An 18,495-nucleotide genomic window follows, 5' to 3' on the forward strand; every position below is an offset into this window, starting at 1 on the left:
CCATGTCATTAATTGTGGATTCGAATCTACTAAAAAACAACATCAATACTGACTCTCTCTCTCTCTCCACAGACTATTACACCCGATGAGGCGATGATGAATTGATGACACAAACCAAACTCCACAACCCCCCACCCCCCACTCACTGCAAATGGACAAAGGCACCATTTTGGATGGCATGAAAGAAAACCCGAATGAAGCAAACAATTTAGGCTGCATTTAGCATTTGGATTAAGGTTCAAATCAAGATCTTCACTAGACTAGTGCCCCGAATGGATCTACACAAAACTTCAATAATGTAACCATGAAAAGGATTTAAGCTGCAGTCAATTCTCTAGTTTTTTTCTGCTCATTGCCATTTGCCAAAACCAGAAACAGAATGGAAACAAGTAAAAACTACAGAGCCTATTGCATTGCAAAGCCAAACCTAGACAAAGAAGAAAGTAAGCAAAATAACATATAATTCTACAGCACAACTATAACATACATGTTTCACAGTACAGTGGATGTTTCTTTCTCCATCCATTTCTCTCTCTCTCTCTCTCTCTCTTTTTTCCTTTTTTTTTTTCTCATATCCCCTAAAATTAGCCAGACATCCACAGCAGTCGAGCTCCCACCAAACATTACCCCCACACTCCAGTCATCACCTTCTTCGTGATCCAGAAGTTAGAAGGGGTAAACTTTTAATTTGGTGGATCTTCCAAACCAAGCTCCCGCCGTTAGTAGTAAACTAGTAGTCTACTAAAAGCTTCACATAACACAAGTTCAGTGGCAAGAGTTCTGATCCGACTGAACCACTGAGCTTTACAGACCTCATTGCATCACTAAGTGGAATTACTTTACTTACTACACAAACACCCCGAACGCGAGAGAAGGAAAAAGAAAAGGAAGAAGAAGAAGAAGAAGAAGAAGAAGAAGAAGAAGAAGAAAAAGAAAAAAAAAAAAAAACAACCCCCGAGTGAAATGTTAAGCTTCTATTCTGTCATCTATGGCTTTGGCTGCCAGTCTGTCTATAGGTAAAGAAGTGTATTAACAGTTAGAATTCACGAAGCGTTTAATCTCCTCCATGACTGTATAGAAGTGGTTGTTGTTGGGCAGCAAGTAGAAGCCAATGGTAGCCTGCTCCAGATAGATGAGATTCACATCTTGGCCAGCCTTCTTCAGCCCTTCGACGTAGGCCAATTGCCAATCCTGGACAAGGTCCAGACCGGCCACCACCACCAGACTCTTCGGGAACTCCACCCCTTTGAGGCTCTTGCCGTTGGGACCGAATGGATTACATGCTGGGTGGTCTCTATCCGCCCCTGCAGGAAGAAAAGCTCTCCAATACCAGTCTCGGTCTTGAATTGTCACGAAGTATTTTCCATCCAATCTCTTCTCCGACTCCGTCCTCTCTTGCCCGCCGAACATCGGATTGAGTAGTATGTTCCCCATTACTTGGATGCCCGATTCCCCTGCTTTCAGTGCGACGTGGTGAGCAATGTTGCCCCCTGAACTGTCTCCGGCCAAGTAAATGTGAACTTTGGACTCCTTCCCGCTCTGAAGCCAAGGCCTGGAGTTAACCCATTTGAGAGCTGCCCACCCATCCTCATAAGCACATGGATACCGGTTCTCCGGCGAGCGACGATAGTTGACGGACACCACAACGGCGTTGCAGATGCCCACAAGCCGGCGGCAGAGTGTGTCGTAGATGGCACTGTTGGCGGACGAGTGTGCGAAGCTACCTCCGTGGAAGAAAATTATGACGGGGACGACCTCTGTACTCAGGGGCCGCTCAAGCTCCATGACACCCGCCTGAGTTTGAGCTTCATCGGCCGGGGCTGGCCGGTATATTCGGCTGAGGAGGCTAGTTGCGCGGTCCACTATGACATCGAAAGAGAACACTCCATCGACGGGGGTTGTGTTCGCAGTGACTTTCCGGTCGAGGAACTCCGCCAGGTGGCGGTTGAACGTACCGTCCGGTCGGCGGAGGAGATTGTAGGCCACCTTGAAATTGGAGATGAGAATCCATGTGTTCAGCGGAACCACCATCTGTACAGTGACGGGATGAGAGATATTAGGAATTACTCGAGAATAAGAACATCAACACCCCAATTAAATGAATCTACACTATTTATATGCTTCCATTCTAATCAGAAACAAAAAAAAAAAAAAAAAAAAAACATTTGCAAAATGGAAAAGAATCACACTCCTAACTACCCACGCCGGAGCAGAAAAGGCAGTAAATGCCCCGCCGAAAGAAACCCTAGAAATTCTACAGACAAGCAAGGAAACCTAAGAAGAAACCTGATATTTCGATTTTAGAAGAGGCCCCTACAGAGCAAAATTCGCCAAAGCGGCGAAATATTCATCCCGAACCCATCAAATCAAATCGAAACCCTAACTAAAATTGCTCCAAAACCCACACCAATTAAAATTCAACCGCCAGCAGGCTCGACAAAAGTCGAATTTCAACAGTCGATAAAGAAAACCCAAACAGAACCCAAAAACCAATCCATCTCGTCACCCTCCCTCGGAACAAAAGATTGAAAACAGAAAGCAAACAAATTAAAGTGAAGGAAAACGAATTACCTTGGCCTCATTGACGGTGATTTCGTTACCTCCAGCCATCACACAAAAACTCAAAGAATCAAATACAAACAACCCTAGAAACCAGAAGAGAACCTCTCAAAGATTCGACCTTTACTACCCATCGCGCTCCAGAGCAAACAAAACCCCAACCCAGATCTCGCTTAAGCACGAAGGAAATGGAGAAATAACAGCACTAAAAAACGGTCGAGAGTCTCAAGACAAAAGCAGGTCGAAGATATAACAGAGAGAGAGAGAGAGAGAGAGATGCTAAGGATAAGAGGAGCGCACGAGAGTGAAGGCGTGGAGTCAAACGCAAAGGAACGACGGGGGTGGACGGAGACGAAGGAGACGACAAAGCGGGCGGCCGAAATAAACTGTTTTATGGACCCCGCCATCTATAATTAGTTAATTAAAATAATATTCCTCTCGTTTTTTTTATTTTTCAATAAAAAAATCCCAGCAAGAAATTGAGGGAAAAAATAAAAAAAATAAAAAGTTAAAATTTTAAAGGGAAGGAGACAAAAGTTTTCCAGCGTGTGGCCGACGCCAAGACGCGTGACGACAAATGTGCTCGTCTCGACTCTCGACTCCTTTCCACAAACACTCCCCTGCGAAGTTACCAATTTGACACCCTGTGTTGCTTAATTACGCGACGTACCACCGCGACGGAAAACGCCGTTTTGTCTTGTAACAGGGAGCGCGTGACGGCATGCTTTGGAAGGATCCGTAACGCGGGCGACTCACTCACCACTGACTTTTCGGTCTTCGCTTTGGATTTTGTCGTTCTCTTTTTGATTGTTTATTATCGAAAGGACCCCCCCTACGTACGGTTGATCGTCCTCCTCCCCTACTAATACGTGTCACCCACCACTGAGGCCGGGACCTGGGACCCACTCCCGAAGGGTCCCACCTCGGAATATCTGTCCAGCCTTCCGGCCCTTCCGCCTCACGCCTCACGCCTCACGCCTCACACCGCGTGAATGCAACCGGATCGAGTGAATGCGAGTCCTTCTCTTCGACGGTAGAGGGCCCACCAAAGAAAAAAAAAAAACCCCGCAAAAGTAGCCGCTGTCCTGTGTCCTCCCTCGATTGCCACGTGTCAACGTAATGGATGTGGCTGTTGACCACACTCCCCATGAGTATTTTCGTCTTTCGATATAAAATGTATACATAGAAGGAAATCGAACTTGAAAAAAAAAACACGTTATTTATTAAAAATAGAAAAAAGGGAAGGAAATGGAATAAGGCAAGCAGGGTGGGCAACGTATCCACCGTTGGTTTTCTCATATTTGACAAAAGTATAAAAAAAAAAAGCGGTGCGTACTTTTGAAAAGTACAAGAGATTGTGTGTACTTGAGCCTTGAAGAAGGTAAAACCACCCTTTGCACACGGACCGCCCCTGAGTAAATCAGGACCCTTCAGTGACTGGGCCACCCTCTTTGGCTTAAAAGTCCAACCCATTTTTTAGTAATCCTAAGATTCTCTGTCGTCCATTCTTTCTCTTCTCTATGTTAATCTTTTTTCTTTCCCTCACATCAAAACTATTGAATTGGAATCTATTCTCTGTCGGTCGTAGGTATTCAATCGCGCTACGGATGGCAACTTGTTGGGGCTAGGTTAAAATGGTCAATAGTTAATAGCGTGCTTAGATAAGCAAATCGAGGGAGCTTGGACATATCCATTGTCTTATTAGGAAGATGGTAGACACGTGGCAACTTCATACACTACCCCCAACTCTCCCTCCCCACTCTCTTGCCTTTTCCCTTGGCTAATAAGAGAGGGGAAGAGGGACTAGACTGGCTTCTCGGTTGTCGCCATTCGGGGCTCTCACTTTCTGATCCGATGCGCTCGACTGTGTTAAGTATGGCGCGGCCCACCCCGGTTTTGGAAGTATCCACTTTGGGTCAACAACCAAGAACAGTTTTTTGGCTGCTTGTGTGAATTGGGTAGATAATCCTAGATGGGTGAGATTACTGCGTCTACTTAATTGGGCAAATACCATTTTTTGATAAACGAGGCAAATTCGCCGGGGAAAGGACAACGAAACCTGTGTTATTATGATGGAGGTCAGTTTACGGGGCGGGTGTATTTGTCATTTAAATGCACGAACTTTTCTTTTATTTATTAAAGGTACAGGGTGTGATCCATTTTGTCAAAAACGGAACGGGATGTGTCCTGATGGATTATGCTAATTCAATCTACTTTCAAGTGGTCGATGATTTAGAGGTGGAAGTGGAGAATTTTTGTTGGATGAGGACTTGGATGTCGAACTGACTAGGCCGAGTTGGAAGCAGATCAGGTGCCGAGTTGACTAGGCCGAGTTGGGAGCAGATTAGGTGCTGAGCTAACTACGTCGAGTTGACCAGGCTAAGCCGAAGGCAGATTAGGTGCCAAGCTAACTAGGCCGAGTTGGGGGTAGATTAGGTGCCGAGCAAACTGGTGGCGAGCTGGATTGATTGTTGAACTATGTAGTTCTTTAGAAAATCCTGCAAAGAATCAATGTCAGAGGACCCGGGGTGACTAACCCGGCGAGGTCGCTCCGCTGATTAAGTTAGTACTCTCATAATAGATTGCGAGCTAAAAAATCACAAAGTATAAGAGCTAGAATGTGCTTACTTGCCCCCCTATGTCATTGGGGTTGGTGCCTTTATATAGGCATCGTTTGGCGTGGGCTTTACGCACTACATCTGAGATTTCCGAGAGGTCGTCTAAGTGGTCCGAGATTCCCGGAGGCAACCGCCATTGACGTTGACCATCCTCCGGAATGTTTGGTACGTGGGCCAACTTCCGAGGATCGTGGAAGTGTTGGGATATGCATGCTGAATTTGTCAACGAGCACATCTCGCAGGTCGCCACCTGGACCTCAGTCAAACCGGCACGCCCTCGAGGGAGGTCACTCTTTGCGTCGAGGTCACTTCGGCCAATGACGAGGTGCTACAGGTCGGCCATGGACGAGGTGCTTCTAGCCGGCCTGAATTGTGGTCGAGGTTGATAGGTCAACACAAAGGCAGGTCGCCAGGTCGACGGTGAAGGCAGGTCACCAGGTCGGCGTCAATGCCAGGTCGCCAGGTCACCAGGTCAGCGTCAGCACCAAGTCGCCAACTGGGGCACCATCATCTTGGCTAAGGCAAGCTGTTGTCTAAGTGGTCCCGGGTGTCACCCAGTTGTTTCGAGATGCCATGTGTCACAATGATATTGGAGGGCCAAATCCGCCCTCATCAATTGCCCCTAGTCCCAAGCTGAAAGTAACTCGGCGAAGGGAGTAGATTGCTCCTTTTGGCCTGGAATGACTAATTCGATGAGCTCGTAAGCGTCGATTCAATTTGCTTCTCAGGCTGGAAGAGTCCAAGTGTTTGCAGCCTTGTGCAGGACCTCGCCATCTTTATTTTCAGGGCTCGAGAGCGAATTCATCTGCTCGAGGAGAGGTGGAGCAGGTACCCCGAGGACATCTACCTTATTAGGGATGTGGCCATCAAGAGGTTCTGCAATCCGGCCAAGTACCTCAAGAGTGAAGCTCATCATGCCGTTCTTAAGAGGGGGTTCTGTGTGACTGCTTTATCAGGTCGCTCCACCTAGGTAGATTTTGACGCAGCGTCCTTCGAGCTGGTCCCAGCCAGTAAGTTTGATGTGGAGCCTGCAACCGAGGTGGAGGTCGGCTATGAAGAAATCAAGTTTGCATCCATCATGGTGCTAAGAGCGAACTAGTCTTTCCTTTGTTTTCTCATACTGAATGCGAACTGCTTTATATTTCGTCCACGCAAAAGAGGCGATTGAGTCTCACGTGGTGCCGTGGTCTTTTATCAGCTCGGCACCTTAGCCCTTAGGCTCTGGGAGCGACTCGCAGTCCACTCTCCTTACCCTTGATTTTGCCCATGCCGAAGAGACGACTGGGTCTTATGTGGCGCCGAGGTCTTTTATCAGTTCGGCACTTTAGCCCTTAGGCTTTGGGAGCGACTCGCAGTCCACTCTCCTTACCCTTGATTTTGCCCATGCCGAAGAGGCGACTGGGTCTTATGTGGCGCCGAGGTCTTTTATCAGCTCGGCACCTTAGCCCTTAGGCTCTGGGAGAGACTCGTAGTCCACTCTCCTTACCCTTGATTTTGCCCATGCCGAAGAGGCGACTGGGTCTTATGTGGCGTCGAGGTCTTTTATCAGTTCGGCAGTTTAGCCCTTAGGCTTTGGGAGCAACTCACAGTCCACTCTCCTTACCCTTGATTTTGCCCATGCTGAAGAAGCGATTGGGTCTTATGTGGTGCCGAGGTCTTTTATCAGTTCGGCTCTTTAGCCCTTAAGCTCTGGGAGCGACTCGCAGTTTACTCTCCTTACCCTTGATTCTACCCATGCCGAAGAGGCGACTGGGTCTTATGTAGCACCGAGATCTTTTATCAATTCGGCAATTAGCCCTTAAGCTCTGAGAGCGACTCGTAGTCCACTCTCCTTACCCTTGATTTCGCCCATGCCGAAGAGGCGACTAGGTCTTATGTGGTGCCGAGGTCTTTTATCAGTTCGGCACTTTAGCCCTTAGGCTCTGGGAGCGACCGCAGTCCACTCTCCTTACCCTTGATTTTGCACATGCCAAAGAGGCAACTGGGTCTTATGTGGTGCTGAGGTCTTTTACCAGCTCGGCACCTTAGAGCTACGGTTGTGCTGCATCAGCCTCGTTAGTAACGCCGGTCACCCACTCCTACAAGAAGCTACTGGGAGCTCGACCTACTGGGAGCAGCACTACTGACTTTAGGTCACCAGCTCACATGGGAGCTTTGAAAGGCTCGACCAACAAGGGCGTCCATGCAGTCCGTTGGCCGCCAATTCCCGCGGAAGCCACGAAGAGCTCATCTTGTAAATGGTACCTTGTGAAGAGGACTTATGAGGTCTTATCCGAGTTGAAATAAAGTCGACAGAGGTACTTAGTCTGTTGGCCATCAACTTCCTGTGGGAACCATGACTGGCTCAACCTACGAGGACAGCCTTACACCGAGGTGCCTGTTGCCGGACTACTAGTTGTCAAGGTCATTCTGCTACTACCTGTTCCGCATCAACATGAATACGTCGAGCTGGGTGTTGATGTTTTTGCCCCTAGTAATCGGTATTTGTTCTGGGTGTTGATGCTGCTCAAAGGTGCCTTTGAGTTCATAAAAGATGGAAATTAGAAAGTGAGAGATTTAGTTTCTAAAAGGTGAGAACTTAGCTTTCTAGAAGAAGAGGACTTAGCCTTTCAGAAGATGAGAACTTAGCTTCTTGTAGAGTTTCCCACAGACGGCGCCAATTGATGGATCAATTTTTTGTGCTAAATACCTCGTCATTCGGTCTGCTTCCAAGTTGCCGATGACTCAGAGGCCGAAGTGGAGAACTTTTGCTGGATGAGGACCTGGATGCCGAGCTGGAGGCAGATCAGGTGCCGAGCTGACCAGGCCGAGCTGGGGGCAGATTAGGTGCCGAGTTGGAGGTAGATTAGGTGCCGAGGTAACTGGTGGCGAGCTGGATTGATTGTTGACCTATGTAGTTCTTTAGAAAAACCTGTAAGGAATCAATGTCAGAGGACCCGGGGTGACTAACCCGGCGATCCGATGATTAAGTTAGTACTCTCATAATAGATTGCGAGCTAAAAAATCACAAAGTATGAGAGTTAGAATTTGCTTACTTGCCCCCCCTATGTCATTGGGGTTGGTGTCTTTATATAGGCATTGTTTGGCGTGGGCTTCATGCACCGCATCCGAGATTTCTGAGAGGTTGCCTAAGTGGTCCGAGATTCCCGAAGGCAACCGCCATGCATGTTGACCATCCTCCGGAATGTTTGGTACGTGGACCAACTTCCAAGGATCGTGGGAGTGTTGGGATATGCATGCCGAATTTGTCAGCGAGCATGTCTCGCAGGTCACCACCTGGACCTCAGTCAAGCCGGTACGCCCTCGAGGGAGGTCGCTCCTTGCGTTGAGGTCACTTCGGCTAGTGATGAGGTGCTGCAAGTCGGCCCTGGACGAGGTGCTTCTAGCTGACCTGAATTGTGGTCGAGGTTGCTAGGTCGGCATAAAGGCAGGTCGTCAGGTCGACGGTGAAGGCAGGTCACCAAGTCGGCGTCAGTGCTAGGTTGCCACCTGGGACACCATCATCTTGGCTAAGGTAAGTTATTGCCTAAATGGTTCCGAGTGTAACCCAATTGTTTCGAGATGCCATGTGTCACAATGTTATTGAAGGGCCAAATATGCTCTCATCATGCCCAAATTCAGCACTCTATCTGTTTCTTTGTTTTTATTTTATTATTTTATTAACATTTGATATCTGCTACTACAATAATGGGTCATTACATTGGCACATCGGCAACATCTTATTGATGTTCTCAACGTGTGGCTGGAGTGGCTCGTTGGGAACGTGATGTTGTTGGTAGCAGATTCCTACCTCCAATTTCTTTTGGTAGATCAGTAGATGATGATCCCCTACCTCCCTTTGGTACTACGACTACTTTACGAACTACGGATCAGTCCTTATTATTTTCTTGTTTGTTACTTTATTTTCAGAAATTTAGAATTCAAAATTTAGGCCTCGTTTGTTTGTCGATTCTCATGGGGTAAGTTGGGCAATTGGATAATTGGCCAATTTCCTTGCGTTCTCGCACCCCTATAATGGATCCCATGGAAAGTGAATTTTTAGGAGTATTTGATGTTGTAAATCCATGTTTTTCTTAGACGATTGACGCTGGAACGTCTCTAATTCTATTTGGTGCCCATTTGTGAGGACTGTGTTAAATTTATTCACGGGGAGATGTTCCTAATTTGCAAGTAAATATTTTTAGGCTGAGATTGGAATCGATGTAAATGAAGAACGGTGTAAAAACACTGTGGAGTTTTATGATCGACATAAAATTTTATTTGGAAGGAGAGTATAATTATGATCGACATAAAATTTTATTCCGCTTCAGTTTGCATATGTTTGGATGGAGTGGAGTTTTATGTCGACAATCGATATAAAATCTATTAAATGTAAAGCTTTATATCGACTATCGGTGTAAATACTACATCGGTTTTATCGATGTAAAACTATGCACTCTTCACCCATTACGTTTTTCAAAAAGCAATGGTCACTTTCATGGTTAAGTGTAAAAACATCATTGATGTAGTTTTACACCGATGACATTTTACACTGATTCCAAACACAGCTTTGGATACATGTACAGATTTTGTTGGGAGATCCTGAACCAAGAATATCGTTAAGTTGTGTTTGATAAAAAAAAACCCTGAAAATTAGAAATAGAATTATAGCAACCACAAAATTGACTTCCTGAAGAAGTTATTTCAGGTAGCTTTTCCAAAGCCATTCAATCAATTCAGCTCAATCAACGCAAAAAAAAACCTCCCAAACAGGTTTATATTCAAGGGGTGCAATTGGGACAAGCCTAACTAGACCCAGCATGTAATTTTACACAAGCTAAGCTTAGATTTTCGATCCCCAAGCTGGAGCAAGGCCCAAAAATTCAGCATTTTTAATTTTTAGCTGGGCTCGGACCTAATCCTTAGATAATTCAAACCCGACCCAATATATACATGTATGTATATATAGATACATGTACCAATTTTTTGGGTGAATTGGTTAAAACCCAAACCAAACCCGGGCCCAAATCCAACCCAACTGGATCAAATTTTATGTAGGTTAGGCTTGGATTAAATAGTTCAGGCTAAAGCCAGACATGGGCTTTAAGCCCAATTTTTTGGGTTGGGCCTGGGTTGAACTAAAACCCAACCCAAGCTGAAGGCTTAAGGTGTTGGAAGCCCTAGGCATCAAAGCTAAGGTGTTGTTTGGCATCAACAATGATTGCTCACACTTTTTTTTTTTTTTAAATCGGTGATTACTAAAATCAGTGATTTCTGAAAAACTACTCTTTTTTGTTATTTGGTATCATTTCCTTCATGTCAACCGATTTTTTAGAAATCACTTTTGAGATTGTTTGATATTGATTTTCAAGAGCGATTATTTTTTCATTAACGCACTAGAACACCTTCTCACCCCTGCGACATAGGATGCCACCTAACCCAACAAAAATTGGAATCACCTAAAAATCAAGGAGTCAATGAATGTGGTGATCCCTCGCCCAAGCCCGTTTCAAGGGTCGATTTTTTTTTGTCGGTTTCCTAGAAATCGACATAATTGGCCATCTAAACAAAGAAAAAATCACTAATTCTTCAAATTTTGATATGAATCCGATGTGATACCGGGGAAATTGACATCGATGCCAAACATTACCTAAATTGTTGCCATTTGGACTGCCTCAACCTTGGCACATGGCTTATTGAAATCTGACCTAATCTCATTCTTCCTCGTCTTTATTATATTATAATTAAGTGGCACACGTGTAAGAATAGAGATAATAAGGATAGAATTGAAAATTGAATAAATAAGAGGAATAATGTAAACAAATAAAAGTTTGAATATTGAGTGAAGTTTGAGATATTGTCTTATATATTAAAAATGATATACTTTATAGAATAATGTAAATATAAAATATAAAAAAAAAATAAGTTAATTAAGAGAATATAGATTACAATGGGATGGAAAATAAATGGTAAATAATAAATAATATATTTTTATAGCAAGAACAAGAGATAAAAGACACTATGGGGAATTGCATAAGTGGAAGGGGTATTCTAGGTATGTAAAATCTAAACAAGTAATTCCCACAATACCATTTCTAAATACCCCCAAATTGTCATAACCCAATTCCTAAAATACCCCCAAATTCTCACAATACCATTTCAATAATATCTTCAAATTAGATGTATTTTTTGGTGATTGCCTCAGTGTTCTCTTCGCCGTGCCATCAAGTGCCAACCATCGTGCCTACAGCCACTACTCCAGCGTCCAAGTGTGTGTCATGGGTGGGCTATGCATGTACTTTTGTATGGGGGATTGTCAATGGCATTATTGTAATACTGTAGTATGCTTTTTCTCCTTTTTGATGCTTCTTATTGTCATTCCCCCAAAAGCTTAATGTACTCTTTGAGGGGAGGTAGGTAGTCGAGTGAGCTCATAAGCGTGTAAAGGTTAAGCACGAGATACCCTCGACACTGTACTGTGTGCTTGTGCTTACCACTGATTAATGCAATACAAATAGCCTTTTGCTAATTCGTGTGCCATCTTGTTGCCTTTTTGTGTGTGTTTGCTTTACTGCGTAGGCTTACTCGCCCATTTCGAGTGCCGCATGGGGCCCCAACGATTACCCCGTGACAGTTGGTATCAGAGCAGGAGCTCCTTTTAAGCCATTCGACTCGCAACGCGATTACAACATGAAGCACAACAGCGACATAGTGGAGGAGATCGAGCATGGACTCTTCCAACAAGCATGCAGCCGTTGAGTTGCACATGCTGCGTTGCGAAGCCACCGTAGGTGAGATGCGAGACTCGATAGACGAGCTGCATCAAAACATGGAAGCCATGGACAACACACTAGTCGAGATTGAAGGTTGCTTGAGTGGAGTCATGGACAAGGTCCGAGACATAATCAATGGCACGCTCAAGCAAATTTGCAGCACTGCGCGCCAACAAGAAGCAAGCTCCTCCAACTTGCAGGTCCAAGACAGGCTTGACAGTTTTCAAGCCCAGCTCGATGAGATGAAGAACGAGTGGGCAACGTGGAGAAGAAGCACCTCCACATCAATGGCCGTCCAGGCCCAACTAGATGAAATGAGAGCGGAGTGGGCCTCACTGAAGTCCGCCGCATGTGCCTCCTCCGACACCCAAGCTCAATTAGAGGAGCTCAAAGCAGAATGTGCAATCTTGAAGAGGGCCGTCACTAATCCAGCCAGCATTTCCTTTGCACATACTCCCTCCCACATCAAGATTAGGGAGCCAACTCCCTATTCGGGTACCCGCAATGCACGAGAGCTTGACAACTTCCAGTGGCAAATGGAACAGTACCTTGCCGCCGCCAATGTGACTAATGAAATGACTCAGGTACGCACTGCTACTATGTATTTGACTGATGTCGCTATGTTGTGGTTGCGCAGAAGGTGTGTTGATATAGAATGTGGTACGTGTGTTATCCGTACCTGGGCTAACTTTAAAAGAGAGCTGAAGAGACAGTTCTACCCAGAGAACGTGGAATACCTCGCTCGTCGCAAGATGAAGACTCTCAAGCACGGCGACTCCCTCCATGACTATGTCAAAGAGTTTTCAGCCCTCACATTAGAAGTCACCGACATGTCAGACAAGGACTTATTGTTCAACTTCATGAATGGCCTAAAGCCTTGGGCCGAGCTTGAGCTCCAACGACGCAATGTTCAGGACCTTGCCTCCGCCATGGTCGTGGCTGAACAACTTATTGAACGGAGATTATCGGATGACGAAGGAAGCAGACCAGCCAGCCCGCGTACCACACATTCGAGTGGGGGAGATAGACAACCAAGTCCCCCAAAGGAGAAGCCACTCTTCGACCACAAACCAGTCAAGTACCACAAAGGAAAGCAGCCCCACGGAAGTCAAAGCTACTACAACAACAGATATCAAGGGAGACCCAACCGTCCTCCTATTTGCTACATTTGTGGGGAGGAGCACTTCACCAGGAATTGCCCAAAGCGAGCAAAGCTGAATGCCCTCATTGCCAAGCTAAGTGATGATGAGTAGAGTGATGGAGAACGGAGTACCCATGCACCAAGAGTGGGTGCCCTCCAATTTTTCAATGCCATGATGAAGAAAGAGGCTACCTCCAAATAGCCCTCCTCAATCAAGAGAGGACTGAAGTATGTTGATGTAACCATTGGCGGGAGGCCAACCAGGGCCCTAGTTGACACAGAGGCCACTCACAACTTCATATCCATTGCAAAGGCCAAGAGACTTAATTTGGCCGCCTCCGTAGGTGAGATGCGAGACTCGATAGACGAGCTGCATCAAAACATGGAAGCCATGGACAACACACTAGTCGAGATTGAAGGTCGCTTGAGTGGAGTCGTGGACGAGGTCCGAGACATAATCAATGGCACGCTCAAGCAAATTTGCAGCACTGCGCGCCAACAAGAAGCAAGCTCCTCCAACTCGCAGGTCCAAGACAGGCTTGACAGTTTTCAAGCCCAGCTCGATGAGATGAAGAACGAGTGGGCAACGTGGAGAAGAAGCACCTCCACATCAATGGCCGTCCAGGCCCAACTAGATGAAATGAGAGCGGAGTGGGCCTCACTGAAGTCCGCCGCATGTGCCTCCTCCGACACCCAAGCTCAATTAGAGGAGCTCAAAGCAGAATGTGCAATCTTGAAGAGGGCCGTCACTAATCCAGCCAGCATTTCCTTTGCACATACTCCCTCCCACATCAAGATTAGGGAGCCAACTCCCTATTCGGGTACCCGCAATGCACGAGAGCTTGACAACTTCTAGTGGCAAATGGAACAGTACCTTGCCGCCGCCAATGTGACTAATGAAATGACTCAGGTACGCACTACTACTATGTATTTGACTGATGTCGCTATGTTGTGGTGGCGCAGAAGGTGTGTTGATATAGAATGTGGTACGTGTGTTATCCGTACCTGGGCTAACTTTAAAAGAGAGCTGAAGAGACAGTTCTACCCAGAGAACGTGGAATACCTCACTCGTCGCAAGATGAAGACTCTCAAGCACGGCGACTCCCTCCATGACTATGTCAAAGAGTTTTCAGCCCTCACATTAGAAGTCACCGACATGTCAGACAATGACTTATTGTTCAACTTCATGGATGGCCTAAAGCCTTGGGCCGAGCTTGAGCTCCAACGACGCAATGTTCAGGACCTTGCCTCCGCCATGGCCGTGGCTGAACGACATATTGAACGGAGATTATCAGATGACGAAGGAAGCAGACCAGCCAGCCCGCGTACCACACATTCGAGTGGGGGAGATAGACAACCAAGTCCCCCAAAGGAGAAGCCACTCTTCGACCACAAACCAGTCAAGTACCACAAAGGGAAGCAGCCCCACGGAAGTCAAAGCTACTACAACAACAGATATCAAGGGAGACTCAGCCGTCCTCCCATTTGCTATATTTGTGGGGATGAGCACTTCACCAGGAATTGCCCAAAGCGAGCAAAGCAGAATGCCCTCATTGCCAAACTAAGTGATGATGAGCAGAGTGATGGAGAACGAAGTACCCATGCGCCAAGAGTGGGCGCCCTCCAACTTTTCAATGCCATGATGAAGAAAGAAGCTACTTCCAAATAGCCCTCCTCAATCAAGAGAGGACTGAGGTATGTTGATGTAACCATTGGCGGGAGGCCAACCAGGGCCCTAGTTGACACAGAGGCCACTCACAACTTCATATCCATTGCAGAGGCCAAGAGACTTAATTTGGCCGCCTCCAAAGAGCTTGGCTGGCTCAAAGCAGTTAACACAGGTGCCAAACCTACTGAAGGCATGGCTCGCCGAGTAAGACTACAACTCGGCACTTGGGATGGAGAGATTGACCTCTCTATCGTCCACATAGATGATTTTGATATTGTCCTTGGAATGGACTTCATGATACAGGCAAAAGCAGCACCGGCACCTCACCTCGACACCCTGATGATCTTGGACGACTAGTCACCATGCATGGTTAACATGATCGCCACCGCCGGCACCAATAAGAAGCACGTCTCTGCCTTGCAACTCCAACACCACCCTCCACCATTGATGGCAGAGAGATCTACAACAACCACCATTGCAACCAGAAGTGATCACAGCAACTCCGAGAAGAAGTCAACGCCAGTGCCAGCGCCAACGTCAGTGCCAGTGCCGCCACAACAACAGCAACGGAAGCCACCTTTGCAGTAGAAGCCGCACACACCCACAACTGGTGGGCCCAACAGAAGACCCAAGGTCGTTTCAAACTTTGCCCACACCTACTACCACAACCACCGGGGAGAGCGAGTGCCACCCGAGCCATTTAGGGACCACATTCACATCATCCTTAAAGATAAATCCCGTAGTAGCCTTGTGAGTCACCCTTGGGGAAAAATGCATGGGAACCAACACCCTAACAATCCAAAATACCATTTTGACCCAACCTTGGCCACCAACTTTCCGACCACCATTAGGAACAAGTCAAAATCCTACCTTGAAGCAGCCAAGCAGGGACTTAACTTAGGGACTAGCCATAGGTTTTCCCACCATCAAGAACATCCACTAGCAATCTACCCAACCTACTATCTGGGCCTTGGAAGAAACCCAGTTCGTGGAGTAGTCGAAGAACCTTCCTTCACCAACAACAAGTTCAAGCCTCAAGCAGAAGCTAGTCTTCGAGGACGAAGACTGAATTGAGTGGGGGAGACTGTAACAAGTGTTCTCTTCGACGCGCCATCAAGTGCCAACCACCGTGCCTACAGCCGCCACTCCAGCGTCCAAGTGTGTCATGGATGGGCTATGCATGTACTTTTGTATGGGGGATTGCCAATGGCATTATTGTAATACTGTAGTGTGTTTTTCACCTTTTTGATGTTTCTTATTGTCACTCCCCCAAAAGCTTAACGTACTCTTTGAGGGGAGGTAGGTAGTCGAGTGAGCTCATAGCGTGTAAAGGTTAAGCATGAGATCCCCTCGACATTGTATTGTGTGCTTGTGCTTACCACTGATTAATACAATACAAATAGCCTTTTGCTAATTCGTGTGCCATCTTGTTGCCTTTTGTGTGTGTTTGCTTTATTGCGTAGGCTTACTCGCCCATTTCGAGTGCCGCACGGGGCCCCAACAAGGAGTTGGTGCCTTGCCTCTCCCACCAGGGATGGGGTATAGAGTATCTTGGCTATGGGGTAGGGAGGGGGAAGGGGTGCCCCGCCCCGAACCCACCCCATTGTCATTCCTAATTATTAGAAGTAGTTGAGTGGCAAGTGAGTGAGTGTATGTGTGTGTGTGTGTGTGTGTGTGAGAGAGAGAGAGAGAGAGGTTGTCTAAATTGACCCCCTTAACCTAATCCAAATCCACCTGAACTAGACCTAGCAATTGGGTTGGGTAGGTCGAGTACGGGTTGGGCCAAGATACTTTGGGTTGATTTCAAGTTGGGTTGAATTTCGGGTTGGGTTATCACGTAGTAGACCCTAACCATAAATGTTTGGGTTAGGGTTGACCCATGGGTCAATTTGGGTCAACCCAAAAAATAACTGAAATATAAAAAAATAAAGAAAAACTACATGAAAAATGCCAAAATTAAAGAAATTAACCTTAAAATTCTAAATGTAAAATAAAAAACTTGAACATTTAACAATTTAAAGAGTAAACAATAAGAGTAAAGACTAAATAGAGAAAAAATTTAAAGAGTGGAAACTTCTAACAATGCATAAATAGTCCCAATTAGACTTGATAATCGGGTCAGCGGGTTGACCCATGACCCAACCCAACCCAATTTTTTTCTGGGTTGGGTCATTCTCACATTCAAGTAGCTAAATATGAAACCCTAACCCTGTTTTTCGGGTTGGGTTGGGTCGGGTTCGCAGGTTGGGTCAATTTTTTGCCAGGTCTAACCTGAACAAATACATGTATATATACATTTTATTTATATAAAGATATTTTTTAAATTTATATACATGTATAAATATATAAAATATGTATGTATATATTGTAAATTAAATTTGTATATATTTTCAATTAATTATACTCCTAAATTAGACCATAAAAACTAATAAGAGATATCTATAGAAAAATATATTAATAAATTCTTTCTAACCCAATCCTACCCAAGCCCAAGTTCACCCTTAGTGTTGTTGGGTTAAGCTGGGTCAAACTAAGGGTCTAGATCGATAAACTTGGCCTTAGCCTTATCATTAGGTTTGGGCAAGGTCCAAACCTTAGGTTTGAAAATTTAGGGTTGAGCTTTGAATTCACCTTACTCATAATCCAATCCAACCATCCCAAGTTGCACCCTTACAAGCAACTTATATCAATGATTGGGGTTATCATTTTTAACCTGACCGCCTGTAACACTCACACTTTTGTATATTTTATGTATCAGATGACACCTGAAGTGTTTTGACCCATCAAAACCCGATAAAATGTTGGCTTCTTGCAAGATTTTTTAGATATGATGATTCGTGACTTTGTTATCCATATTATATATAAATACTAGCAGAGACCCATGCGATGTACGAGATTTATTAAGTGAAAGATATATGATAGAAAGGGTCATTTATTAAAGTATCTCTTATAGTTTTATGGATTTATTAAAATCTACCTTATAATTAGTATTTTACTAAAACACCACTTATAATTTGCAATGGATTTAATCAATCTTACATTAGAAGACAAGGAAAAATGACAACGTTGACCCTAATGTTCATCTAAATAAATTTAATCAAAAGAAAATAAAAATAAAAATATTATATTTGCCCTTAATAAGACACAAGCAACCACACTATTGGCTATATTTGGTCAATTTTGTTTTTTGTACAAAAAAAGTGTTAAGGGTATTTTTGGAATAAAAAATCAGCCTAACGGCAAAACAAGCACTTCTTAATGAAAGGTTGATTAAGTAAATAAGTTGTAAAATATATGGGATGTTTTAGTAAAATGGAAACTATAAGGTAGGTACAAGTAAATCTGTAAAACTATACGGTGTGTAAATCTGTAAATGAACCTAATAGAAAAAAATAAGAGTATACAATTATTTTATATTTTCAACTTTTTAAATAATTAATAATTATTCATATTTTATATACTACTTTTAATAATATTTTTATAATACAAAAATAACTAATTAATTTCAGTTAGGTTTATTCATCAAACTAATGAAATCGACCAACCCGAGTTGGTTGGTTTTCTAGTATTTTAGGTCAGCTTTGGTTCAAAAATTTCCCAATTCGACTAAATTGGATCAGTTTCACTTTGGCCATTTGCAAACCGACCAAAATCGAACGACCTAACCATGGATATATATTAATATTTTATATTTTAAATAAGATTTTTAATATGGAAAAGTGGGAAATTTTCCATATTTCTTAGTCTAAAATGTTT

The 18,495-nt window shown here is 44.7% G+C and overlaps 1 protein-coding gene across 1 annotated transcript; it reads right to left on the bottom strand.

The window, feature by feature from the left end:
• Window positions 1-444: 444 nt before the first annotated feature.
• Window positions 445-2,939, bottom strand: LOC104588398 (gibberellin receptor GID1C-like). Its single transcript, XM_010246303.3, has 2 exons — window positions 2,572-2,939; window positions 445-2,031 (listed from the first exon to the last, which is right to left on the bottom strand). The coding sequence occupies exons 1-2, from the start codon at window positions 2,608-2,610 to the stop codon at window positions 1,030-1,032; spliced, it is 1,041 nt and encodes a 346-aa protein (XP_010244605.1). The 5' UTR covers window positions 2,611-2,939; the 3' UTR covers window positions 445-1,029.
• Between the last annotated feature and the right edge of the window lie 15,556 nt (window positions 2,940-18,495).

Source organism: Nelumbo nucifera, chromosome 3 (assembly GCF_055504915.1).
Source record: "Nelumbo nucifera cultivar China Antique chromosome 3, China Antique-T2T, whole genome shotgun sequence".
Classification (NCBI taxonomy): domain Eukaryota; kingdom Viridiplantae; phylum Streptophyta; class Magnoliopsida; order Proteales; family Nelumbonaceae; genus Nelumbo; species Nelumbo nucifera.

Coding starts and splice junctions, on each gene's coding strand:
- LOC104588398 (XM_010246303.3), bottom strand. CDS start 2,610: ATGGCTGGAGGTAACGAAATCACCGTCAATGAGGCCAAG. Junction 2,032..2,571: donor TCACCGTCAATGAGGCCAAG/GTAATTCGTTTT, acceptor GTCACTGTACAG/ATGGTGGTTCCGCTGAACAC.